General features: G+C 42.8%; 1 protein-coding gene across 2 annotated transcripts in view; it reads left to right on the forward strand.

Annotated features, from left to right (window-relative positions):
• CDH13 (cadherin 13) overlaps window positions 1-27,987 on the forward strand; it is a 446,013-nt gene that overhangs the window by 376,858 nt on the left and 41,168 nt on the right. For both annotated transcript variants that reach the window (XM_077184876.1, XM_054640681.2), the window contains exons 9-10: window positions 23,771-23,953; window positions 24,916-25,169. In XM_077184876.1, coding sequence (XP_077040991.1) covers window positions 23,771-23,953; window positions 24,916-25,169 — 437 coding nt within the window. The remainder of the gene's footprint in view (window positions 1-23,770; window positions 23,954-24,915; window positions 25,170-27,987) is intronic.

Genomic DNA, 27,987 nt, shown 5'->3' on the forward strand with positions numbered 1-27,987 from the left:
ATATAATATTGTGATATATAATTGCTCTAAATGTACTGGTGAAGCAGTCCATGGGAATGTCCTTTGATTTCACTCTTCTCCCAGAGTGTTCATGGCATATTGAACTTCACAAACTGTCCAAGGAATTCCAGCTCCAACACTGAGTGCTGGCAGGTGACACAGAGACTTCCAAGGAGCTTCACAGAGTTTCTTTCAGATCAAGATATAAAATGATGCATCAATCTCCTTTCTGAAATTAACTTTGGGAGTCTCTTTTGGGAGACCTCGTTTGACTGTGTGACATCCAGCTGAAAAAAAACCTTGGTGTGGAAACAGTGATTTCTACACGTGGTGCTCATTGCAGAGCAGCTCCTAAATCATCATTGTCTTATTCATAGAATCCCAGAGTGATTTGGGTTGTAAGGGACCTTAACATCATCTCATTCCATGTGCCATTGATGCCTCAGGTTTGGGCTTTTCTATTTCTCACATTCTGTGCTGCTTCAGTGTGTGGGTCTGGGTTCACATCAGGGGATGCTGAGCTCTGGGCACAGAGCAGGGACACAAAACAATTCCTGCTCCAGCTGGGCACCAAGGACAAATGATCCAAATCTCAGCCCAGGAGCACAAACCCCGTGGGCTGGAGAGAGAAAAACAAGGATGGGACTGCAGGGGCTAAAGCTGGAATGGGACAATGAACTGCAAGATGCAAATGGAGCAGAACTGATCCAAGGGAGAGACCCCGGGAGCGCTCGGGCATTTTGGGACCATTTTGGTTCATCTTGGGTTCATTTTGGGACCATTTTGGTTCATCTTGGGTTTGTTTTGGGACCATTTTGGTTCATCTTGGGTTCATTTTGGGGCCATTTTGGTTCATGTTGGGTTCATTTTGGGACCATTTTGGTTCATCTTGGGTGCATTTTGGGACCATTTTGGTTCATCTTGGGTGCATTTTGGGACCATTTTGGTTCGTCTTGGGTTCATTTTGGGACCATTTTGGTTCATCTTGGGTGCAGCCCTGGCTGGGCTCTTGTGCTGCCCAAGGTGGATCCATTGAGGAGATCCTTTTAATAAATCCCTGCTTTATTCTGTAGCTCTGCCCAGCCTCTGCTCCAGCTCAGCCTTCCCAAGGTATCACTGTGGCAGGGACCCCTTCCACCATCCCAGGCTGCTCCAAGCCCTGTCCAGCCTGGCCTCGGACACTTCCAGGGATCCAGGGGCACCCTCAGCTTGTGCCAGGGCCTCCCCACCCTCATAGGGAACAATTTCTCCCTAATATCCAATCTAATCTTCCCTCTTTCTGTTTAAAGTAATTCAGAATGTAAATTGGGGGTCAGGCAGTGAGGAACAGATGACCAGGTATTACCTTTTTTGCCTTGAAGGACTTTTTACTCCATGCATAAATTATTTCAGTTCCTCACCTGAGGAATGCAGAATCTCAACAGAAATACCAAGAATTCTAAACCTCTTTGTCTGACACAGTGCAGCTGATTGGAGAAGTAACAAATAGAGGAATTGTTAGATGTGTTGCAAATATCACTGTAATCCCACGAGTTCAGAAACCCACACTGTTAATATGCCTGCAGCATCTGTGGGAGTTCTGTTTTAAAGCAGGATTAAACATGATAACACACTATAGATCTTAACATATTCAATTTTCAGCAGACAAAACCCTATTTAATACCAATTACAGAATATGTGTGAGCTGGTATCATAGCTGCAGTTTATTTGAGCAGAGGGAATTTGTAAAGCTGAAGTCTATTCATTCAAAAATAATAGTTTATGTGGCTGCTTGGGTCATTCCACTAGAGTGAAATGAGTTTTGTGATCAGTTTATCAATTCCTTCACTGACAAGTGAGATTTTAAGATTTTTCTCAGCAACACTAAAACTGATTTGGCTACTCCGAAATTTGCCAACCATCTGTGCACACGAATCAAAGTGTCAGGATTATTTAGACAAAATATCTTTTTTCTTTCTGCCCTGAAGCATTAAAATAGACAATGGGTAAAGTCACCATGCTAAAAGGAGTTGTAGGTTTATTCAAATAAAATTTTTAGCAAATGCCTGTGAAAGATATTCGTTTGGGAAGAAATAAAATTATACAGGCCTGGTTGTGTCTCGAACTTAGTGGAATGAAAATGGTGTTGTTACATGTAAGGAAAAACAGATTAAGGGGTTCTTACAGGACTCCTTGCAGTTATGGTCTCTTTTGAGGAAAATGGCTCAGAAGTGGAATTTATTCATATCCTTTAGTTCCTACTTTGGCTTGTTTCCAGGACTTGTTTGCCTTAGAGTTCCAGATGCTTATTTGCTGAAAGGGGAGCCCTTTCTCCAGCCGTCTGTCCAACAGTCACTTAATATTTATTTGTTTTTACAAATGTGTTCCCCTGTGTTCTCAGTCCATATGTCACAAAAAAAGTGTAAGCCCAGCTCTACACAGAGAATTGATGTTATCTTCCCTTTCCCATCCTAGACTTTGACCAGATTAGGAAAAGTCCATTCATCCCAGTTGTTTTCCTCACCCTATATTTCCCTCCAGCACTAATGCTCTACAGCCAGTCCTTTGGAGTTTATATTCTAACTCCTGTTTTCCTCTTGATGCAGCTCTTATAGAGATGATTTTTTTTTCACTTCCCTGTGCTAATCACTTGTGTCCTCTCCTCGATATTTCATTTGCCCAGTGCTAAAATTTATCCTTCAAAGTTCCTTCTGCCTGTCGCATCATTCCCTTTTTTTAGGACAAACTTCCCCATTCCAACTAACCAAAGAGCAAACTCTTGGATTTTCTCCTTTCTGAGCCTATTCTTTAGTTAGAATTCTGCCAGGAGCCTTCTTTGAATTTTAATAATTAGCTTTAAATTTCCCTTTCTCCCAAAGTGCTCAAGCCTGACCACCTCACATTCCTTCAGCCCCTCTGCTCCTGTTTCCAGCTGCTGCCTCAGAGCTCCCAGACCCTCCAGAGATGGATCCCTGACTGCTTTTTGCTCAGTGACTCCCCTTTCTCTCTGCTCTTATTTTCACCACTTCTCCCCTCTCTTTCTGCATGGAAAACTTTTTTTTACTCTATCACCAAAACCTGGTTCCGACCTTTGTCCTCTCATGATCCCCATCCTGTCCCCATGATTTTCCCCTTTTTTTTCTCACTTCTGGAGGACCTTCCTTTTCCCATCCCTTGATCCCACCCCCAGTGAACTCTTCCTCATGCCCTCATCCCCTGCTTCCCCTGGGAGCCACCTCTTTGTTTTCAGTGCCTTAAGCTGAATATTTGCCCAGTCTGTGCACACCCTTTGCCTGCCTTCTCTAAATCCAGCCCCGTGGCTGCTGGCTTGCACACATCCCCTCGTTTGTTCCTTTTCAGCTTTATTTCCTCCTCCCCAGCTCATTTGTTCTGCCCATCTCCAGCCACCGAGGCTGGCAGTGCCCATACATTAACTGGTACTGTCAGATGTTCTTAGATCAATGATTTTGTTTCATTTAGAAGACTGATGGTGAGCAGAGCACTGCTGTCCTCAAGAAGTTTAAGGGGTTGAAAGCAATCTCTCAGCTGAAAAAAAAAAAAAAATATAAAGTTTGAAAAATCAAACTAATTATGTGAGGAAGTTTTGAAAGAAACATAAGGAAGATCAATCCTGCTAAATAAGCTTAAATCTAAACCAACAGTTGTCTGAAATAATATCAGGGAAGAAGATTTATCTGTAGTATTGATATTCTTAACTGCCTGCATCCAAGCTGTGGCTCCCATCCAAATGGAGATGGGAGTGCAGTTTTAGACTGGGAAGTAAATCTGGATTTCTGTGCATATATACGAATAGAAACAAAGGCCACAGGTGTCTGCCTACCTACACTGAAGATCTGATATTTTGTTTTTCTAAAGCTGCATTTTCTAACATGGGTTAAAACAAAAATGAAACTTGGATTTATTTGTCTGTTTCACAGAGCCACAGAATCATTCAGGTTGGGAAAGAGCTCTAAGATCAACAGGTGCATTTGGAAATAACACAATATATTTCCATATTTAGAAATAACACAACTGGCATTTGAAAACAAAGAACATTGTTTCTGATTAATTGATCCAGTGCTGAAGCAAGCTAAGAAACCTGTGTATGTTTGGAGACAAATGAAGGGCAGGCTTTCTGATTTAGCAGTTCTGACCTTTTCAAATTTTCCTTCTTAAATAATAATTGAAGCCATAAGTAAATAAATTCAACTTTGCCTGCAGATGTTGAACTCTTTAATGTCCTTTTCCTGTGACAAGGCACTGCCTGATATTCCTGGCACAAACAGCTTTGCCCTGCCCTGTACCAGGGCTGCCTGACATGCCTGGGAGCTGTTTCCTTTCCTCCAGGCAAATGCTTAAAATGCAGTTCCAGTCAATAAATCTGTGAGGGTTCTGTGGCTGGGCAGTGTTCACCCAGAGGTCCTCTGTGTCCCAGGGGTATTTCTTTCCTTCAATCCCCCAGTACTCAGGAGAGAACCAAATCACAAAGAGCCTTGTTTACCTGGGCTGCCTGCCGGAGCTGCAGGGAGCGCAGGGAGCGCAGGGCCACTCTCAGGTGCTGCTGGATCAATCAGGGATGGCAGCACTGAGGGGTTTCTGCCAGCTCTGCTGGCTCCCAGCAGCACCTCTGGGAAATCTCTGCTTTGCAAAGATCCAAGAGTTCAGCCTGAGCTCCTTTGGTGCCAGTAGGGAACAGTGTCGGGATATTATTAAAAGATCTTGGGTTCTGAGATGTAATTTTAGGTGAACTTCTCCACTTCTCAAGGATTTCAGTCTTGCCTGTTTCCCTTGCCTTGGGTGAGGGTTATCCCAGTTGATCAAAGAGCAATATGTGAGCACTAATCAGTTTTAGAATCTCCTTACTCCAGCAGCAATTGCTCTAATGCAATCAATTAAAAGAAAATTTTAATGATCTTAATAATTGAGCTTTTAAAGGGAACACGGCAGTTATTATTGAACTCTTAATTTATTATTTCCCATGGAGATCAGTTTGGAAAATCAAAACACAGCTTTTAAAATGCACCATCCCCTGCAGTCTCACTGGTTTATTTCTTAAATTTCCTCGTTGGCTTTGTAAATAATGGCAGCATAGAAACAAGGAAGCAATGAATCTTTTTTCATTTCTAACTTCTGTGCTATGGGAGACGCAGGGGAAAGGTTCTATTCCTGCCTGAATTCAGCAGAAGGAGGGACATCTTCCCATGCATCCATACAGCCAGGGAAAACATCCTGTTGGCTTCTTCCATGGATTGCTTTCAAATAAACACTCCACTTGAGCTGCCTATAAATGAAGACTGGGGTTCTAGTCAGCAGAAATTCAGCTACTTGTTGCCCATTTGAATTATTTATTCAGAAATAATAAGCTTTATCAACACACACTGAGATGATTTTCTGTGTTACATGGGAAGGCCATTGTAGAACCTTTGCTGAACTAATTTGGGAGAATTCAGGAAGCACTTTATTCACTTTTTAATGCCTGCAGTCCAGACTATAGGTTGAAGCTCACTTATCCCATCAATGTATTTTTCTTAAATTCTTAAAGTATGGACAGCATTACAAATGTTAATGCTATTATTATAGGATCATCATTTAAAAATCTCAGCATTCTCCAAAGGCTCCAGCAGCGTGTCATTTCCCTGCTTTATTAAAATGAATGAACAGATGTACAATTTATTTCTGCTGAACTATCATCTAAATTCATAAGCTATTTCTCATGTGCCTGAAATCCATGTTGGTTTCCCATTTTCTTCGCCTTAGAAAAAAAAAAAAGAAAAGAAAAAGAAATATTCGACTCTCACATTTATCACTCTGGGGAGAGAAACGAGAAGCATACTCTCCTCTTCATTCACTTTAGGCTAATGCCCTCAATACAATTTAAATCCCATCTCTTCAAGGCTGTTCTCAAAGCCCAGGCTCTGGGGCACCCAGGATCTGAGTGGAAAAGTCCCTTGCTGTCTGTGCAGGTGGCCTCCAAGGACACTGTCCCCAACAGGACAAGGTGGCACAGGGCAGCTGTGTTTGTTCTTTTGGGCTGGCACTTGCAGTGCCAGTGGAGGAGATGCAATTTCTCAGAGTCTTGGTGTCTGCTAAGGAAGGCAGGAGCCTCCCCTGGAATGGGAAATGTAAACCCCCTTCCTCCAAATTGTTATGAATTTGAAATTATGGGGGGGGGGGGGAGGGGGATGCTCTCATTTAAGAAAATGGGAGCAGGAAGAACAGTTCTTTATTAGGGAAGAAAATAAAAAGATAAAATAAACAATGCAGTAAACCAAAACAACACTGACAGAGTCAGAGCACAGCCTGACACCCTGTGGGTCAGGGTGCTGACAGCAGAACCATTGGAATTGTGGCTCAGCCCTCCTGCAGTGCCAGGGGTGGCTCTGCTGGAGCAGGGATCCTGGAGAAAGGTGCAGTCTCTGCCTCTGGAGATCCAGGGCAAGAGGCAGCTGCTGTTCCTCTGGGGAATCCAGTGGAGAAGCCGTGCTGGTGTTCCAGAATCCCCAGATTATATCCAGGCAGGAATGCTTGGCTCCTCCCTCTGGGCAGAGCTGTGCTGGTGTTCCAGAATCTCCAGATTATATCCAGGTGGGAATGCTTGGCTCCTCCCTCTGGGCAGAGCTGTGCTGGTGTTCCAGAATCTCCAGATTATACCCAGGTAGGAATGCTTGGCTCCTCCCCCTGGGCTCACATCTCCCAATGAGATGCTGCAGTTCTTATCAGCCATGCAGGGACATTCAGTAGCTGTTATCAGCAGATGGCTCCCCTGAGAGGGGATTGGGTGTGGAAGAGATAAGGAAAACCACTCACTGAACAGAAGACAGTGGCAAACAGAATACAATTTTCTTGGCAATCCAGGACACTCAGCTGGATGTTGGAGGAAACCAAGGAAGGGACAAATAATAGGAAGTGGGAGAGGTGAGAAGGTTGGGTGTGATTGGAGTGAAATTTATGGCTGAGGAACAAGTGCCAACTGGCCCCAGCCACTCCAAACGTGATTTCTGTGCCTTGCAGCAGAGTGGAGACGTGGCAGGTGCTCCTGGAAGGCATAAACCAAACAAGACAATGCAGAGATTGGAGGGAATGAAACCATGCATGTGAAACAGAGATGTTGCCATGGAAAAAAATGAGCATAAAAACCCCAGACAGTGCTCTCAGCCTGTCACAATCCTTATTTGTTGGCAGGGTTTGTGGGCAATGCAAGGCTGGCATTTTGCTTTAATTCCATGTGAGGAATGAGTGGATGACACGTTCTAGGGGTTCTGGCAGCATTTCTTCTGTAAACCCTATTTCTAAAGCTTTATATTGTAAGGAAATTTAAAAAAAACCCCAGTGAAAACTGAATTCTCAGGCTCAGATTGTGGGGTTTAAGTCTTTTTAATTTTTAGGGTTTTTTTTTTATAAAAATCACTTTGGCAAAGAGAGGAGTGGAACAGAATGCAAATCAATCTGTTTTCTTCATTTCATAGCTGCTCCAGAATTTAAACGCAGGCCTTTAAATTCCTTTTTGCCAGACAATTCAGGAAAATGATGAAGTAATGGCTGAGATTCATTAAAAGCATGATTTCCTTCAGAAATCTCGTCTGCGTGGCAGGAGCAGTTTGCTCCTGCAGGTCTGCAAGGGAAGGGTTTTAATTCACTAATAAAATGGAGGAGTTCTAATTTGAGCAGCAATTTTGCTACAGTGGCCTCAAAACAACTAAATTTTGATATCTAGTTTTGCCACTCTTGCCTCTTTTGGATCCTTCCCCAGGCTGAGATCAGAGTTATTTTCCTCTTCCTTTTCCTTACATTTTGTTGCCAAAAGAGGACACGACCAGCTAGGAAAGCCACAGGCACAATTTTTATCTGCAGGAAGGAGGGCAAGTGTTATTTTGCTGTTCCACCCTGTATCTCCAGCTGCCAGCACCAAACCCAGCATAATGAAGACTCTTGGATGATGGGGAAGAGTCTTGGATGATGGGGAGTTTCAGACTGGAATCTCAGTCAGGAAATTCTTTCTTGTCACTTGGTTTTGGCACAGAAAAAAAAAAAATAAATCATGGCAATCCAATGAACTTCCTGGGTGTTCATGAGCATCATGAGCCTTAAAATGTTAGAAAATCAGGGATATGTGTTTTGTTCTGCAGAGATTCTTGGATTTGGGCTTCTCATGGAAGCTTCAGGGAAGGGTTCTCAAGATATCCTCAAATTCCTCCCTCCTATTTATGTAATTTCCAATTTTTGCTTATTTTTCCTTTAAGAGCTTTGAGGTTACAGTGCCTGTGATGTCCCAGCAACCCTCCACAGTCCTTGAGCTTCCCTGCAGGTTTTTCTTCATATCTGAGGGATATGAAATCTGAGGATTTCCCAGTGAAGCCCAGCAGTTCTTGGCCTTGTCCCTGTGCAGGTGACACCCAGACAATCCCAGACAATCCTTTTATGCACAGCAGCCCCTTTGGCACCCAGAATTATCCCAGGCCATGTGCTTCAGACCTCTGCCTGTCCCAGGGCTCCTTTCCTTCCTGCTGTGGGCAGGAACCAGGGGCTGTGACCCAGTGAACAGTTCCTGCCTCTGCCCTGCATGAGCAGCAACTCCCTGCACTTCTCCACTGAGTTTTGCTGTTTGCACAACATCAAATCCCTTTTATTGTCCACAATTCTTCTTCCAGCACAGAATAAGTGATAAAACCAACATCTGCTGTCTGTGGTGTCGTCTTCTTTCATCCTCAGCACAGGAGGAGAATGGTCTATGGATTTTTGAGGGCTTTGATGTGATGGGGTTTTGCTGCTGTGTTTTTTCCTCTCTACCTGTGGTTTTGTGTTTGATGTGGAGAATTGATTAAGTCATCTGGGTGTTGTCTTTTTATTTGTTTTGGATTTTGTTGTAGGACAGGCTGGGAATATTTCACACCCCAAGGAGAGCCTGCAGGCACTGTGTAGGGCTCTATAGGCACTGTCTAAAGGTTCCAGCTTTATGTCCCATTTAGGGACACTGTGATCCTCTCTAAAACACCAAACTTCTGTCCTGCAGCTCCTGTTCTGGGCTTCTCTTAAGGTAAGGAATGTGACAGCTGTGCCAGGGCTTGTCCTGTGGGCAAACGTGCCCAGGGGTTCAGGAGGAAATTCATCAATTCCAGGCATAGTTGAGAGTGAACTTCATTAAGAGAATGTTTTATAACCATGTAGCACTCTTCATTCCAAGGAACCCCAAAGAAACACACAGAAAATGGATCTTCTCTGTGGGCAAGAGGAAAATTAAATTGCAACTTTCTCCTGCTTGCAGAGAAAACAGAGGTCTAAGACTTCATTTCCTTTATTAAAGAATTCTACTCCAGAAAGTTTCTTTAATTTCTGATGAAGCATTGCAGGTAATGGCTAACCCTGATGTTGTATTTTTACATTCAAAACCTTGTTGGTGGGCAAAGGGAAGCCCACCTTTATATATAATGCCAAGAATTCAATGTTCATAAAATTGAAAACTAATCCAAGTTCATCCAAATCCAAGAATCATTATTAATCCTCACTGAATTACTGAAACAAACAAACAAACATTCTTCAACTTAGAAAAAAATTCAATAGTGATAATAGAATAGATGTAAAAGTGTTGTACACACCTTTCTCAGCTCCTACCCCATTTTCCTGCTGTTTCTTTCACCATTTCCTGGCTCCATGACGTTGGAGCTTTAATTTCTGATGAAATTAAATTGCTTTAATTCCAGAAAGTTGCTTTAATGTCTGATGAAGCATTGCAGGTAATGGCTAACCCTGATGTTGTATTTTTACATTCAAACCTTGTTGATGGGCAAAGGGAAGCCCACCTTATATATAAAGCCAAGAACTGAATGTTCATAAAATTGAAAACTAATCCAAGTTCATCCAAATCCAAGAATCATTATTAATCCTCACTGAATTACTGAAACAAACGAACAAACATTCTTCAACTTAGAAAAAAATTCAATAGTGATAAGAGGATAGATGTAAAAGTGTTGTACACACCTTTCTTAGCTCCTACCCCTTTTCCTGCTGTTTCTTTCACCATTTCCTGGCTCCATGACATTGGAGCTTTAATTTCTGATGAAATTAAATTGCTTTAATTCCAGAAAGTTGCTTTAATGTCTGATGAAGCATTGCAGGTAATGGCTAACCCTGATGTTGTATTTTTACATTCAAACCTTGTTGGTGGGCAAAGGGAAGCCCACCTTATATATAAAGCCGAGAATTCAATGTCCATAAAATTGAAAACTAATCCAAGTTCATCCAAATCCAAGAATCATTATTAATCCTGATTGAATTACTGAAACAAAGGAACAAACATTCTTCAACTTAGAAAAATTTTCAACAGTGATAATAGGATAGATGTAAAAGTGTTGAACACACCTTTCTCAGCTCCTACCCCTTTTCCTGCTGTTTCTCTCACCATTCCCTGGCTCCTGTGGGCCATGGAATGGTTTGGTTTGGTTTGGTTTGGTTTTGGTTCCATCCCAGTGTTTGTGGCCAGTGGGGAACTGTAACTCCTGGGGTGCTTTGCCAGGACAAAGGGGATGCCCACGCTGACCATTTGCCCTTGGGATCATTTGGGGTCATATTTATGTCTTTGAGAACACATTTTTGTGTGTTGCTTGGCCTGAAGCTCCACAGTAGGTCCAAATGTCCTGCCTGTGATGTCCCTCACCCTTGTTAGATCCTTCCCTGCCCCCTGAGCAGTGCCTGGGGCTGTGACCGTCACCCACCCCGGGGCACAGGCAGCCTCAGGATGCACAGTAAGGAATCCTTGTGTGGCAGCAGGCTCAGGAGCCTCATGCAGGATGCAAAGCTCCCTCTCAGGGGCCAAACTGAGCTGCTGGACACCGGTGTGTGAATGCCCTGAGGTTTTGGGGTGAACAAGGGGAGATTTTTGTGTTTCACACCAGCCATAGCCCCTGGTGCTGAAGGAGGCTGAGGTTCAGAGTGGAGTCTTTAATGAGCTCCCCAAGTCCTCTGAGCAGCCAGGAGGGCACTGGGCTCTCTGAAATCACCCCTGTGCTCTGCCACAGCTGATCAAAGTCTCCCTGCTCGCCAGGAACATGCAGTGATTCTCAGCTCAACAGTGAAAATCCACCAGAAGGGAAAGACCAAAATCTGGCAGTGGCAAAAGGGCCAGGCAGTGAGAACCAGGAGGAGTTTGTGAGTGACCTGGAGAGGTGAGAGGGCTGACCAGGAAAGGCAGAGCTGAGCTGTGCCAGCCTGTGGGAGCCTGGCACAGAGGTCATTATCCAGCTTAACGCAGGCAACTTTTCTCCCTCTGGTTTTCCTTCCTCCCTCCAAGCTCAGTGCCCCTGACTTTGAGTGAAAATATCACAAGTAATCGAAGTTGCAAACCCCAGCAGAATACTAAATTAGAAATTAAGCAAAAATGCTCTTCATTTGGAGCACAGAAGTCCTGGGCAATTTTTCTAATGCTGTATTACAGCAATTGGAATTTTTTATTTTTTTTCCCCCCCAACTGCTTCACTCACTGAATTGATTGAATTAAATGTGCTCTGTGGTGCCAGGGAACCTCTGACCCCAGTTACTCAGGATAATCAGGGGGTAATCAGCCTGCTGTGATCTGAGCTCCAAAGGAGCAAGAATATTGTAAGGTTCAGGGAGCCTGAGCTGGCATTAATCAGATGTCACCAGGGTTTGATTATAAATCCTAAAGACCACCAAATTGATACAACATGGTTTAATCCACTAAAAATTAGGTATCTACACATTAATCACCAAGTTGAATATCTGCAAGTGATTGCTTTTCTGGTAAGTGAAGTCAGGTGTCAATGCTTTGGAATGTCCCACAGTTAGTCATAAATATAATGATTAGCATCAGCACAAAAGCAGCATTAGCCAGATTAAAAAAAGATTTTGTTCTAACCTCAAATAGATTTTTTTTTCCTTCTGTTGGAGTTTTACAGCTCCATTGAAATTGCTCCTCGTGTTTCCACTCTAATTATGAGCTTACTCAGAGGCAAGAAATAGGAGATGTTTCTGAGGCACCTGCAAGCACAGCATTTTCCTGCCTTCCAAGGGGAGGAAGGGTGGCTGCTTACAGTATATCACACTGCTGTGTACAGAAATAAAGTGGTATTTATTGTCCCTGAAAATGATTTCCCCTAGAACTGGCAAGCTCAGGTGAAAAATCTGTATCTAGAAATGTGTGTCAGGATCCAATTAATTCCTCCTGCTCTGGGTGTCCTTGGGAAGAGCCCAGTGTGGCAATGGCAATGCAGATGCAGGAGCACATCCCATGGAGGATTCTGCAGGAGGAGATCCAGTCCTAAATGAGGAATAGCACAGGCTCTTAATGAACTCATGCTCTTCATACAAATCCTGATTTAGTAAACATTCAACCCTGTGGAAAAGCTTTTTGATAGAAACTGAAGGTGATACCAAATTCTTATTTATCTCACTGGTGCCACCCGTGTTTCCTGGGAATTGCCTTTATTTGCATGAGACATTTGGTGTGCTTGGAATCAGAGGGTTCCTAAGCTGCCTCTGAAGGATTTCCAGGTATCTCAGAGTGTCAGCTGGGATCAGCACAAGGGAATTGCACAAAATCTGGGCGTCCCAGCAGTGTCAGCTCTGGTGGCCAGGGGCTGTGGAGGTGCCTGGTGCTGTCCCCCAGCCCCACCACGGGGCACAGCTGTGCTCAGGGTGATGCTTCTCCTCCCAGGGATGGCTCTCACAGGAGCCAGAACCAGCATGTGCCCCTGGGACAGCCCCTTTGCTGTTCATAGGATCACAGCATGGTTTGGGTGGGAAGGTAGTGGAATAAATCACACAGACTCCATTTTCCTCATGGTGGAGAAAGCCCCTTCTTTATTCACTTTTATGCAGTTTTACAGACCTCATGTGGGACTCCAATTGGTCACGAGCTTTCTTGCCAATTGCTTTATTGGTTAGTAAAAGGTATTTTACTTGTCCCTCAAATCTCTCTACTCTTCATGTGTTTACATATTTTTTGCACTGGTTCTCATGGGGTAGATTTAATGTTTATACAGGTTGAAGCATTTTTTTACCCAGGAATAGATTGTTATGTTAATAAACTGCTCACACCAGGATTGCTTTCACATGGGAACCTGCAAAGTGCCAGCTTGACAAGGCCAGCACTGATTTAGCAGAGCAGGCCTGATTTTATGAGGCCTTTCTTTATAATTTTTCTACCTTCCTGCAACAGGAAGGGACCTTAAACTCATCTCATCCCACCCCTGCCACAGCAGGGACACCTTCACTGCCCCAGGCTGCTCCAAGTCCCAATGTCCAACCTGGCCTTGGACATTCCAGGGATCCACAGCTGCCCTGGGCACCCTGTATCCCAATATCCCAATATCCCATCCTGCTCTGGGCACCCTGTATCCCAATATCCCATCCAACTCTTAAAGCCATTCCCCCTTGTCCCATCACTTCATCCCTACACAAAAATCCCCTTTAAGTACTGGGGGGCCCTGGAGCCCTCACAGGGCAGTTGTGACAGGCTGTTCCCTGTGTTTGTGCTGTGTCTGTGTGTTTGGGTGTGCACCACTGCTCTCTGGCCCAACCTTGGGCTGTTTTCACCTCCCTGCTCATTCTCAGTGCTCAGGCACATCAGCTGGGCAGTCCTGCCACTCACCCCCAATCCCTAAGCAGCTCAGGGAAAATTCAGTATCAGGACAGAAAAAACACCTTTAGCTCATTTTGATCTTCCTTATTAACAGAAAGGAGCAAATGCTTAACCATTGACACAAAGCACACCCAGTGAGGCTGCAGTGGTGTTTGTGCTCCAGAAGGATGTGTGTACAGAGAGTGTTTGGGTAGGAAAACATAAATTACCGGTGAGAAAATGAAAGGGCCCTGAATGTTCCCTCTGTGACATTCTAGATAAGAAATAAGCACACAACGGGCCCTTGCAAGAGGGATGTTTCATTTTCCTTTAGCACAAATATTTTTCTTTCAAGGAAAGATGAAATGAGCGCTGGCAAAAGGAGCTGGGTGGTGGGAGAGGGAGGCCATCACAAGCCTTAAAGCAGAAAGCAATAAATCCACTTAGCATGGCTGAGCTTTTTCCTGACCTTTTCACAGCTGTGCAGTGCCAAGCCATGCATCTGTTGCTGCAATATATGTTTAAAGCTCAGAGTTTCCCAAGCAGGTTCACCCCAGCTGCCAGAGAAGGGCCCTGTCCCTGCCTTTGGGATGCTCCTCTCCCAGTGCTGGATGGGCAGGCTCCCATCACCCGTGGCCATTAGTCAAATACACTGCACTTAGAGCTATTTGTCTTTATTATTGACCTTGGAAACAGAATTGTTCTCTGCTAACAGGGTTAGAGGCCCCAGGTCTTTGTCTTTCCCGTCCTGGGTAATGAGAGTTCAGTGCTCACCTGGATGTTCAGGGTATAATAAAGATTTTTCTGCTATGAGAGGGAAACAGAAAAGGAAAGGGATCATTAATCATGAAAGTTCACTTCTGTCTCTGATCTCTAAATGATTATTCTTGTATCACAGCTTTTTGATAGAGCAGTAATGTTTTGCTCAATGAATGTTGAGCCAACTGGATGTAGACTGGATAATTTGAGGAAAAAAAAAATCTTGTATATCCAGTAGAAGAAACTGTGTGCAGTAGAGTTCATTCATCACTTTGTCAGCAGACTTGGAAGACTTATTGTGTTCAGATGGATTGAAATATGGAGCATTCAGCCCAAATTCTCCTTTCCCCACTCAGCTTTTCACAGAAAACAAAATGCTGGCTCGAGATTTCATTTTTAAAATTCAGGCAGATTCTGTATCACTGCAGATTATGCTGCCTGTAAACTTCCATCTGTACCTCCTGCTTCCACTGGAACAGTGTGAAACCTTGCAGAGTTCTTATCTGCTTCCAAAATAGAGTTTTCAAACTGGGATAACTTCAGACAGCTCTCAGCTGGAGGGGCTTGTAAATCTAGGGCATCTCATCCCCATCAGCTGGCACAACCTAAAATGCCAGAAGTTTGGGGAATTGCTGAGATTTGTAGCTGAAACATTCTGGAGAACACAAGTTGCTTTGAATGCTCGGACTGGGGCTGCTCAGCACTGCCCACCCAAGGCCCCGTGGAGAGCTTGAACCACGGTCAGAACATCTGCTCTTGGCAGCCTGGGCCTCGCTCAGCTGGGAACTGGCACAAGGAAAGATCCCATCCTCTGCAATCAGGGCCCTCCTGGGGCAGGAGAGGCAGGAGTTCTCATCTGGCTGCATATGCTGCTTGTTCTCAACCAGGCCAAGGATTCTGACACAGAGAAAATCTCATTTTCATTGCAACTCCTGCCTCTCGGCAAAACCAGGAGTCTTAAACTAATGAGAATATGGCTCTGTTACCTTTATCAAGGTACCAAAGTAGATGAACAAGGTGCCTCTAGAATTTTATCTGGAATATTTTTGTTCTTTCACCTGTTTAGAATGAAGCATTCCTTTCTTTTTATGTTGCTGTTTGGGTTTTTTAAATTTCTATTTGTTTAGTACTTTTGTATAGAACTAAAATACAGTTTTTAGACCTTGTCTGCTTCCTAGAGGTAAATATGATAATAATTTAAAAATCACCAATAGGTTTCATCTGCTGAAGCTCTTGTCACTGCCCAGCTCTCTGCCCATTACATTTATTTATACCTGGGAGCAGACTAAAGCCCTTAGAGAGATTTCTCCTTCACTTCCCTCAATCTCCCAAAATTTCTAGCAAATCAACTGGTCTCTCCATACATTAATGTTAATTTTAAGCAAAAAAAAAAAAAACATGTATTGTCATAAAATTCTCCTTTTTTCCTACCAGTTTAATATTCAGAGAGGAGCGAATTCACCTCTCCTGCTGCTCAGGGTCCTTTGTGGCACAGGTAACCACAAAGGACAGTGAAAGAAGATGTGTTTTCTGAACACATCCTGTGTCCAGGCCCCAGAAATGTGACATGTGAAAGAAAGAAGATGTGTTTTCTGAACACATCCTGTGTCCAGGCCCCAGAAATGTGACATGTGAAAGAAGGAAGATGTGTTTTCTGAGCACATCCTGTGTCCAGGCCCCAGAAATGTGACATGTGAAAGAAGGAAGATGTTTTCTGAGCACATCCTGTGTCCAGGCCCCAGAAATGTGACATGTGAAAGAAGGAAGATGTGTTTTCTGAGCACATCCTGTGTCCAGGCCCCAGAAATGTGACATTCAGGGAAGTACCAGGAGGAATTTGTTATTTAAAGGTCCTTGGAGCAAATGAATCCCACCTCTAACTGGGAGTGGCAGGAAATGAGTCACAGGTGGCTTCCAGATTTTCCTTTTAGTAGGGCAGGATCAGTGAGTTCCATCATTTATGCTCAGATGCTCATCTTCAGCAGCAGCAAAGTTGGTTTGGGTGTAAAAAATCTCAGCTAAATATGAAAAAGCACCATTGAACAAGAGCTCCTTCCCTTGTCACCATCACTGGGATAAGTGGGGGGAAAAATCCTGTAAAATCTTCATGCTCCTCCAATCAGGTGGGTGAAAAAAGACAGAAAAATCCAGAGAGGCGTATTCTGTTTAAAGTTCATTGCAACTAAAGGAGACATCCAGCATCCTAGAGAGAACACAGAGCTCTGGCCTGGGTGGGAAGTGCACAGAGGAGGAAAGGAGGGGAGCTGGGCTGGCTGCATCCAGCACCAGGAGCCTCATGAATGTGAAAGGCAGAGCTCTGCCTGCTCCCTGGGCAGCTGAATAGGGGTGGCTGCTCCTCCAGCCCTGCTCACAGCATCGTTTTCTCTCATGCTGTTGTTTTAAACATAAGGTTTGTTCTACCTGTGGTGAGGGAATTTTTTATAGCTCAGAGAATAACATCATTATTTGAGATTTTTCTCAAAAGTTCCTTAAATGTAATAAATACAGTGGCCTTTCACTGGGCTCTGTCCACCTGGAGAAGGAGTTTTTGTTTTTCTCTGATACAACCATCATTCTAGAGGTGTCCAATTATGGGTGGGTACTTGATTTATTCCAGAAACCACTGAGTGAGCCTTGCGTTTATAGGTGGAAAAGTGAAAAAGAATGAATAATTTCTAAATTATTTATATATTCAGGAAAAAAAAAAAATAGAATCTTTGTCTTCCTTCTGCATCCTCAGATATTTGATGTACACCTGGAGGTAGCAGGCTTTGAAGCAGGCATTCACCATATGATTAATACATGTTAGAATTATCTTTTTGCCTTTGCTCAGTGAGGCCCCGAGCTGGGCTGAGGAAGAGTGTAATCTTGTGTAAACAAAATCTTCAAAATAACTCCAAAAAGCACCTGTTTTCAAGTAACCTTCACCATCACTTATTTACAGCCCCCAAATGGCTTTTTAGTCTTGTGCAAGCACATAAATGAGAGGATTGAAATCAGCACCAGCTCTGGGTGGGCTTTCAGTGCTGCTGTGGGGAAGAAGTAGGGAGAAAGTTCTGGAAATTAATTGGTGGCTCTTGTGAGGATCTTGGTCTGTAGATCTTCTAAAGTTTTCAAAGATTTGTTGTGTCTGCAAGAGGGACAGGAGGGCCCTTCACACTGGCAACCTTACAGGCAGCTCCTGCAAAACCCAGCAGTTCCTCCCCCTTTTCCCCCTTTTCCCCCTTTTCCCCCTTTTCCCCCTTTTCCCCCTTTTCCCCCTTTTCCCCCTTTTCCCCCTTTTCCCCCTTTTCCCCCTTTCCCCCTTTCCCTTTTCCTTTTCCTTCCCTCCATCCATTTTACCCCATTTTTTTTCATTCTAACACCTGAAGTGGTCTCAGTCCCAGAAATAATTTGGCTTTAACCTGGTGGAAAACTGCTCCAGAGGGACTTTTACCTGGAGCCTAATTAATAAGTTCTTTTTTCTTTGTTTCTTTGAGTGCCTTTCCAAGCAGACTGGTGAGCAGCAAAACAAAATGGAGCCATGCTGAAACTTCCTTTTTTTTTTCTTTCTTTTCCTCATTCATGATGAATATCAGTGGTTTTGAGCATCTTTGTGTTTTTCTATAAAAAGGCCCAAGTTCAGAGCCTGCAGACGTTGTAGCCATGTTCCAGAGAGCAGAATTGAATCCTCAGCCTTCCCTTTACCTAATTGATCTCTCAGTTTGGTTGCTCTTGTTGCAGACTTGCAGACAAAGATTTTGCAGACAAAAATATTCATCCAGTCCTTCATTACTGAGTCCTGCTTTTACTTTTTAAAGCAACTGGTGTGTGCCTTGAAAGATCACAAAGCACTTAAAATGCAGAGGCTGTGAAAAATGATCCAAAAGTAAAAACTGAAAATGTGTCCAAAATTATTATGGTCAATTTCACATATTTGAAAGGGTTTTTTTTTTCTTTTTGGTTTTCTTTTTCTAAACTATGATTGAATTCTTTTTGTAGTTTCACCGGGGAGGTGGAAGAATATTATGTACTCAGAAAAAAATATAGAATAAGCTGAAAGAAACACTTTCAGTCAAGAAATAATGCAGTGCCTAGGAGCCAGCATTATGGCAGTAAGACAATGGCAATAATAAAGCCTGTTTAGGTGACTCACAGCTATAATTTCTGCTTTGCATCTCGTTTACACCATCAAATCCTTGTCATACCATGATAATGCTTTATATTTATATGGTGTCTTTCATCTAAATGGCTTTCCAAGTGTTTCATGTGTTGCTTGGTGTGCAGCTTACATCAACCTAATCCATTACTTCAATGCAGATATTTTTGTAGTGAAATAGAGCTGCTGTTTGTGTCCTCATAGCAAAGGCTGTGCACAGTCTTAGGAGTAAAATACCTTTAAAATCTGCAGAAGAGATTAGGGAGATGTAACACCAAGTTTGCTTTGAGCACACTATTTTCCACTCAGTCACTGCAGTGGAGGGTTTGGCATAAATTGATTTTGCTCAGGTGCAGTTTTGGAGCCCTTGAGGGGCCCAGCCCAGCAGGGCAGCACCCTGAGGCCTAAGGATGGGAGGAAGGTGGGTGCAGGATCAGCAGCTCCACTTTGGCCACTGCAAAAATACAATTTCCTCCTTGTACTACCCTTACCTCGAGTGCCAGTGACTTGGGTTATCCTTCTCTGGCAAGCTGGGCTTTGTGTCCCACTGAATTCCACCTGAAATGCTCATTTCTGACATTTATGGGGCTCTCATTCCTGATTAATCCAGAATGAAGACCTTTGTGACCACTCTGAAAATTCATTTGTACTTGGAGGTGTTCCAGGTACAGAGTTATGGAAAATGCTTTGTTTCCTTGGCAAATAAATCCTGGGAGCTCAGGTGCATTTGTACTGAATGGCAGCATGCAAAGGAAAAGGCAAAAAGAGCAAGCAGGCTGCAAGAGATTCTGTAACTTGTCATCACATTCTCAAGAAATTAGACAGACAAAATATGATCACAAAGGCAGTGGGCTTCAGTGGAGGGAGATAATTGCAAGAATACAATTTCTCTGTGGAATTTCTAACACAGACATATGAATGAATGCATCCCATTATTTCCCATCTTTTATGATAGATAGGAGAGGAAACAAACACGTGATAGCAGCACAGAACACCTTCCACTGGAATATCACCCTGATAAATGCAAACTGACACAGAGTTTTTAATTTGTTTATTCCTGATTGGGAATCACAGCGTGCAGAATCTGAATGAGCCATCGGGTGCTGATCACCGACCCCAGGCACGTTTCTCTTGTTTGTGTTTGCTGCTTGTGGCAGCTCTTTCATTTGGGTGCCAGTGCCCCCTCTGAGGTGGCTTTTAAAGGTGCTGTTTGTGCTCAGGATGCTGCTGGACAGGAGACATTCAGGTGACTCTGATGCACTGGAGTTCATCTCTTCATCTGCTCTAAGTCAGTAAACAGAATCTCATTCACTGCAGAAGCTTTAAACGAGGCTCTCTGATAAGAATCTGATTTTCACATGGTCTGGGTGCCACTTCCAGCAGTGGCTGGGGCTGGGCTGGGGTCAGTGCCTGCATTCTCAGGTGAGAATCCACATTTTGCAAAGTGATCTTTGCCTGGGGTGAGAGCCTGACAAGGCTGCTTTGTCTTGGCACCATCCAGAGGAGTTTTCTGTCCCTAAGAGCTGCCAGTGCCCTGTCCCACCAGCTCACTGGGGAGGGGGATTTGGCTCAGCGTCACCTCCTGGCCCCAGCAGGAAACAACCACTAAATTCAGAAATTCAGACCTTGCCAGGTCTGGGCAAGGGAGGAGCAGTGACTGAGGCTCCTCTGCTCAGGCACAGCTGGTTTGAACATTCCTGCTCTCCCTGCCATCCCTGCACTGATCCTGTGCTGTCAGAAATAAAAACTGCTCCTTGTCACCCTCAGGACCTGTGGAGCCAGGCTGGTGACCCCTCACAAGAACCCCAGTGTCCTTGTCTGCTCCCCATCAGTCCCAATGTTGCTGATTTGTTACATTTTCCAGTCTATTCATGCACCCTCACAGGCCTCACTCTCTTCCTCTACATCCATCACTTTATTTCCTCAAAATCTTCCAGTTCCCCATTAACTGCTGTTCACTCAGTGTTTCCTTCTAAGTTTCTGTCAGTCCATTTTCTGTGTATTTTGCCACAAGATTTCGGATACAGGAATAGAAGAGCTGCATCTTTTTTTCTCCCTTTTATTCCTAAAACTTTAAAAATGACAGAATTGCTAAAATCTCTGGGCTGTAAGGATGATAAGCACAATAAATGGCAGCATGGCACATCACAGAGCAGGTTAACCTCACATTTCAGACACTCAGAAGCAGCAAATTCACACAGCTCCTTCCAGCAAACCCACTCTGGCCCAGGGTGTTCTCCTTCCAAGTTATTAGTGTTCAAATGGGTCCAAATGATAGCAGTTTAAATAAAGTACTGAACTCATCTCCTTTATTCTTAATTTATAGTGGTGCTTAGGGGATGTGCAGATATTTAAAATGAGTAAAATCAATTAACTTGTGATCCAATTATTTGTGTTAGCCACTGTGGGGTTTTATTTCAGAGCACTTGTTCAGACTTTCCCAGTTAAGCTTTGAGAATATAAACCTTTCACTGTGAAATATGAGAAACCTGTGGTTATTTTTTTCTGTTTCCAAATGTAATTCCTATTTTTGCCCTTTCTTAGTTTTTAAATCCCCTTTTTTACTTTTGTTTTTGAAAGGGATACGGTATAACAGATTTTTCTAAATGTTGGGAGGTTTATTCCTTAAGTAAAGGTGACTGAACAGACAAAAGAGTTCACCTTCTAGATAAAATACACTGTATTTTTCTAGGCCACGGGATTTCACAGTAGATATGTGTCTTTTGCAATCACAAATCTGTGATTTATTACACTTTTCACATTATAAATTTAGAGTAGACCTCTGTGACAACTTCTGTGGTCTGATCATTCTGCTTTTCCATCCATCTTGGACAGATTTTAGTCTAATGTTCCAGACAGCTCCAAATATCTGTGTTTATGTGGTTGTTTCCCAAATGTGAAGGACACTGGGGGTGAGGGCACCACTGCAGCTGGAATTGTTTGGTTGGCACAGCCTTTCTCTGTGGAATTTGGCATTTCCTGACCTGCAGGAGTCAGAAGTCAGCAGTGCTGTGCCCCAGCAAGTCCTTGTGCCCTTTGCAGCTGAAGTTACTGAGAGCTCTTCCTAAACCAGGGGAAAATGGGGATGCAGAAGAAAGCAAATCCCAGTTGAGATATCCTTGACTGAGACATCCTTAGCCTGAAATTCCATAATTTTTAAACCAGCTGGCAGACCATGCCAACCTTTTCCATCACAGTCTGGCACTGGTGGGGTAAAAATAATCAATTTCTTGCACAGGTATCACAATATTGTATCTGAATCAAACAGCCATATCTTTCAGTATTTTACCCTAACAGTTCCCAAGGTGAGCTAGGTAGTACTGAACTCTTAATTGAATCAGACTGGAGGATTAAGGAAAAGATTTTTCCCAAGGATCAATATGAATTAGGAGCAGATGCCTGGTCAAATCTAAGGGTTAGATTCTTTAGTATTAGGCTCCTTGAAGCCTGGTCACCTTTTTATGCAGCTGAAGGGAAATTGTTGGGTGCCGAACACTTGTGGGGAAAAATCATGGCCCTTATGGTTCTGATGTCTCATATTATGCATAGTCAAGTTGGGAAAATATGAAATAATATAAAAATATCAATCAGGCTAATTGGTTATTTTCAATCAGAGTAAGAGGTACCCAAGTCTGCTTGACAGTGAAAACGTTTGGCTGAGCTGGAAGAACACAATCTTGGTAATCATTCTTCTGTTATTTCCAAGATTCTTAATAGAGTTTTCCTTTTAATTCGTTTCAAAGCAAGTGAAAATATTGTTGTATTATCATTTAGAATTAATTAAACTGAAAATGAGCTTAATGAACTGTCTGAAACAAAGCTCAATCACAACCTGTTACATATTAACCATCAAAATCAAAAGAATCTTTAAATGCTTTGTTAGATACACCAAGGAAGATAGAAATAGCCAGTTAATAATGTCATCCTTTTATGAAATCAGGTTGGAAAGCTTGAACTGAATGCATGCACTCAAATTATACAGAAAAATTGAAAAAGGGTTTGGGAAGACAAATCCAATCTATTGGAAAAAGAAGAAGAACAAAGATAACAACACAGGGGAAGACATAATCATCTTTTCTTTATTTTCATGTGAGGAAATCCACTTTAACTACTATTTGTCCAGATTGGGAAATCTATATATTAATAAAACACCATTTTCTGTATTCAGTATTTCCCCAAACTCTTCTGCAATGTTGTGACTTCTGGTGTTCTGTAAGACAGAGGAAAAGACATTTAGTTTATTCAGGTCTTGAAGCTGCTTGGGTGACTCTTGCCCTTGAGTGATGCATTGTCACCAACGATGCAGCTTTGAAGGAGCACACGTACAGCCAAACCTATTTGTGTCATTAAAGTTTGTAATTTTGGACTTTTGAAGGCTTAATCCCTAGAAATGCTAAGATTTCCTAATGATCTGTAATGGCAGTGCTGATGTTCAGCACTTCTCAGGATTAGGTCTGTTATCAGCCTGGTTTATCCACCTCCAAAGCAGGTATTATCTTATCACTCTTACATGCAGTGCTTTTAGCACGTCAGCCTCAAGCACTTGAAAGGTGAGGAGTGTTATTAAGTCTGACCCTTGCAAGCTTTTCCAATGGTTTGCTTAATGCTTTTTTTCCTGCATAAATAAGAATGATGGAGAATAAACTAGAATTTTCTTACGGGGTTGAATCGTCCAGCAACGCATTTCACAAGGTCATAAAAAAATCCTTCCACTGCACAAAAGAAAGCAGCACTGACTTTTAGTTATGCAGACAAAGTGGTAGCATGAGGTCCAATTATTTCTGAGTGTCTTAGAGCAAGTCCTCAAAAAATGCTCTGGGAATGGTTTTTGTGAGACCTGTTTTGTGTCTTGATAACAGTGCAGTGAAAAATGAATGGGTGTGGGATAATTCATGAAAAAAAGAGTACGAAATGCAAAACTGGATTTATTTGTGAATAAAAGTGGATTTGGAGGCAGAAGTGGTCTGAACAAGGCAGGTTCCTCTTCCCTCAGTTCCCTTTCTGGGAATACATGCAGCTGTGCAGCCCTGCAGGTCTCTTCATGCTTCACTTTCCAGTGATATCAGCTGAACTGTCTGCTTGTGATCAGAACCTTTCCAAGCTCCATTCCCACCACATCGCTGCTTATCTGCCATCTATTACTGGAGAGCAGCTGAAATGTGCCACCTCATATTTCATAAGTGAGAATGCATTATTTAAAGTTTCGGTCGAGGATCCCATCTTCCTCCTGCTGGGGTAAATAATTAATGCTGCCTTGGATATTTTGTGTGGTCATTAAGTGGAGATAGTAACGATTTCCTGTGTGTGTTTTTTTTTCCCAGTTCCAGGCCACAGTGAAGGAGGGGGTCACAGGTGTGATAGTGAATTTAACTGTGGGTGACCGGGACGACCCCGCCACGGGGGCATGGAGAGCTGTCTACTCCATCATCAATGGGAACCCAGGGCAGAGCTTTGAGATCCACACCAACCCCCAGACTAATGAGGGAATGCTCTCTGTTGTCAAGGTAAGAGCAATCCCCTCCTGCCCTGTATTTTTGCTGTCAGGTTTATCCCCCGGGTTCGCTGCACAAAGCAAGGCACAGCAGGGATGGGTTATTGGAAGATATAAAGTTGGCTGCCAGCCCTTGTCCAAACTATGTGTGTGTAACCCCTTCTTCTGTCACAGTAACCTTGTTTTTAGTCACAAGGACTGCCTGTCCCTAACTGTTGTGCTTACATAACAGCCAGGGTTGCAGTAAGCATCACAATTAATGGTGAGATTTGACAACAAAAATTTGTCGCTAGAGGTACAATTAGAATTCAAGACACCCATTTTGCTCTCACTCAGAGAACACATGCAACTAGCAGGGAAGAAAGGGACATGGATTCAGACTGAATCCATAGTTCTGAAGTGGATTGGTCCCAAGTTTCTAAAATCTCATAGGAAAATTTATTGCCTGTCTTAGTATGAAACAATTCTGTGTTTCAAATGTAACAAATAAAAAAAAAAAGAAGAGGAAAATAGCCCTGTTTGCTGCCTGTGCCAGAATGCTCTCTTTTTGGCTTCAGAAGAGGCATTGTCAATTCTTAAGGCAAGTGCATGTATTTGCCTTTGATTTCAAGGCAAGAGTTGAGAAAGCAGCTTGTGTTATTGTCATGAGTGTGACTCATGTGTTTGTTAAATACACGCTGCATATAAATAAACACGTATACATGAGCACTGAGCTGTGTCTATGAGGGATGCAGCAAAATGTGAGCTCTTGGACAGGGGGATGTCTCCATGGGTTTTTAAGTCCATTATGTTTATCATCTTCAATGCCCTTCAGAACTGAGTGTGTCTAATCCTGAGCTGCCACCAAGCTCCAGGTGCAAGGAGTGTCCTTGTCCCTTTCTGGCTAATTCTGCTGCCTGCAGTTTTGCTGTGGGCTAAAGGAACAAGCATTGAGCATTGTCTTTGACCTCTGCCCTCTGATCTTCTTCTTTGCAGCCTCTAGACTATGAGATTTCAGCCTTCCACACGCTGCTGATCAAAGTGGAGAACGAAGACCCGCTGATCCCAGACATCACCTACGGGCCCAGCTCCACAGCCACGGTACAGATCACCGTGGAGGACGTCAACGAGGGCCCCGTGTTCCACCCCAACCCCATGGCAGTGACCAAGCAGGAGAACATCCCCGTGGGCAGCGTGGTGCTCACGGTGAACGCCACCGACCCCGACACGCTGCAGCACCAGACCATCAGGTGAGAGCAGCGCCCTCTTGTATTTGGTGGGCAGCAAGGAATGATCAACCTGACCCTATGTGCCCAGAAGGATAATTTATTATTTTATGGTGCTATATTATGTTAAAGAATGCCATAATAAAGAATACAGGAAGGATACTTACAGAAGGCTAAAAAGACAAAAATGAAAACTCGCGATTCTCTCCAGAGTCCTGGCACAGCTTGGCCCTGATTGGCCAAAGAGTGAAAACAACTCCCAGCAGAATCAATGGAACAATCACCTGTGGGTAAACAATCTCCAAACACATTCCAAAGCAGCAAAACACAGGAGAAGCAAATGAGATAATCATTGTTTTCCTTTGTCTCTGAGGCTTCTTAGCTTCCCAGGAGCAAAATCCTGAGTGAAGGATTCTTCTAGAAAATGTGAATGCCACAGTGTCCCCTCATTTTCGTCCTCAACTAACTGGGAATGTGCCCAAGAATTTGCCTGCCAGTGCAGAATTCTGTTTAACTTAGTAAGAAGTTACAATTTATATTTTGTCCTGCAATTAGAGATTCAGTTTGTTGAAAACACAAATTATTGAAACAATAGTTTTCCACACCATGAAGTTCCTACAGTAGAACAATCAAGTGCCACAAGGAATAGACTTGGCTTAACGTACTTTCAAAATTACTTTTAACCTGCTTGTTTATTCCTCTTCCTTCATGAGAGCCAGGGAAGATGTATAAAAGTTTAAAATATCTATAGAAGTGATGCATCTGTTTTACACAGGGTTTAAATCAGTTTATGATCACTTATAATGTCCCTCAGTAAAATAATGACTGTCCATGTACTTTCAAGAGCTGAGAAAATATTTCAGTGAAAGACTGAAGCTAAAGGAAGCCAAGACTTGGCCCTGCCCAGATAAATGAAAATAAATTATTATTTCTGTGCTGTTATATTATAATCCCACGATTGTGCCATGTCACAAGGGGCAAACCTGGGTGTTCAATGGTATCATCATCTTATATTTTGATCCACCTGCTTTGTTCCTTTGGCTTCAGATTCTCTGAAAAATGAAAAAAACCAAGCACTTTGTTCTCTAAAACTAAATTGGCTTTCCAGACAGCTTTTGTCAGCATTTGAGAATTACAGGTTAGGCACTACCACTAAAACCTACAGCTGTGTTTAATTTTTCATTTCTCCTTGTAAGGATCATTTCCCCCAGGTCTCAGTGTATATAAAAGGGGATAAACTCCTTGTGAGAACGACTTCAAAGCTGCAGCTGAACAATGGCTCTGTCAATCCAGACCATAGGCAGAGCTCTCTCTGCTGTCACAGGGTTATTTAGCAGTGATTGTGCAATCCTTAAAGAAGGTTTGACACGTGTACTGTCCCACAATAAGGGAAGCTGCTGATCTTGGAGATGTTCTCTGTCAGCAGCAAGTCTTGGTGAAAATGTCACTGCAAAGGACTCGGATGTGAATGATGAGCAGGTGAATTTAAGGCAAGGCAGATAATTAAAAGTTTCAGTTCTCTGCATCAAAGATAATGTTGTTAATAACATTAATGGTTCAGTTTTTTTTCCTTCAACTTCTACCACAGAAATATCAGTTTATCTGCTGGATGATTCTTAGCACATCATTTCCCTTGTTTTATAAATAGATTTCTTTGTAGAATAATTTCTTAATCTTAAGTTTAGCTTTTGCTCCAAAGACCCCTTATTTCACACACAAAAATTTGTGTCTATGGATGGAATTTCTGTTGTTTGTCAGACCCTCAGCAGCTTTGCTCAGGACCTGGCTTGTGCAGGTATTTATTTCCTTTGTGTTTTGGACTGAGTTTAAGAAATTAATTTATTGATGCTCTCCATAATTTATGTATTTTCATACGTAACATTCATTAACAGAACACCTGACTGTGTGATGCTAAGAGAGAAAAGCCATGAAAATGCAAGGATTTCATTACCAAAGGCAACAATCCAGGAGCTATTACCCAAAATTTTCCCCTTGACCTACTGATTTTGCTGAATTTCTCCAAACTTCATTGACCCTGAGTTTAAAGGGCACACAGTGAGGCAGTGAATAATCTTCAATTTGCTTTAAGGGTGGTGTAAACAGTTGAGAAACATAAACATATTTTACAGTGCACTACACCTGGTGCCAAGGAACCCCCAAATCTTGACCAACTCATGAGATAAAGAGAATTTTACCTCTCTTTATCATAAGATAAAGAGGAGTAAAACTTCCCAGAAGTTTTACTATATCTGCATAGCGAACATGGAAGGCTTATAACCCAAAGCAAGATTTTTTTTTCCTGTTATGTGCAGAAAAGAAGAGCAGAATTAAGCTAGACTGGGCTGGGAATGAGGAATGATCATATAAAGGAACTTTGGAAAGGGAAATGGTTGTGTAGGTTAGAGGAAAATGATGCAAATGTAATGGAAATCTGGGCAATGGCAGAATGTATCAGGAAAAGGCTAATTTGAATACCTGTCAGTCCTACTGCTAAAATAACAGGAAAGCATAAAAAAGCATTTTTAAAAGATGTTTTAATGCTGACAGGTGTTGAAACACCTGGGTGCCAGCAGTGAAAAAGGCAGACTGTGGGATGAGAACAGCATCTGCAATTAAGGACAAGGTGAAATTCCATGTGTAAAAGCCAGAACCACTCACTGGCTGGGGTCTGGCTGAAATGTTTATCTCCAATTCCCACAGACAGGTGTGTGTTTAGGGTCTGGGACAATGTGCAGCACTTTTATAGAGCCCTGATTCCAAATTTGTGGAATCCAATAATAATGGATAATAATAATAATAATGGATAATAATAATGGATAATAATAATAATAATAATAATAAT

This window comes from Agelaius phoeniceus, chromosome 12 (genome assembly GCF_051311805.1).
Source record: "Agelaius phoeniceus isolate bAgePho1 chromosome 12, bAgePho1.hap1, whole genome shotgun sequence".
NCBI classification, from domain to species: domain Eukaryota; kingdom Metazoa; phylum Chordata; class Aves; order Passeriformes; family Icteridae; genus Agelaius; species Agelaius phoeniceus.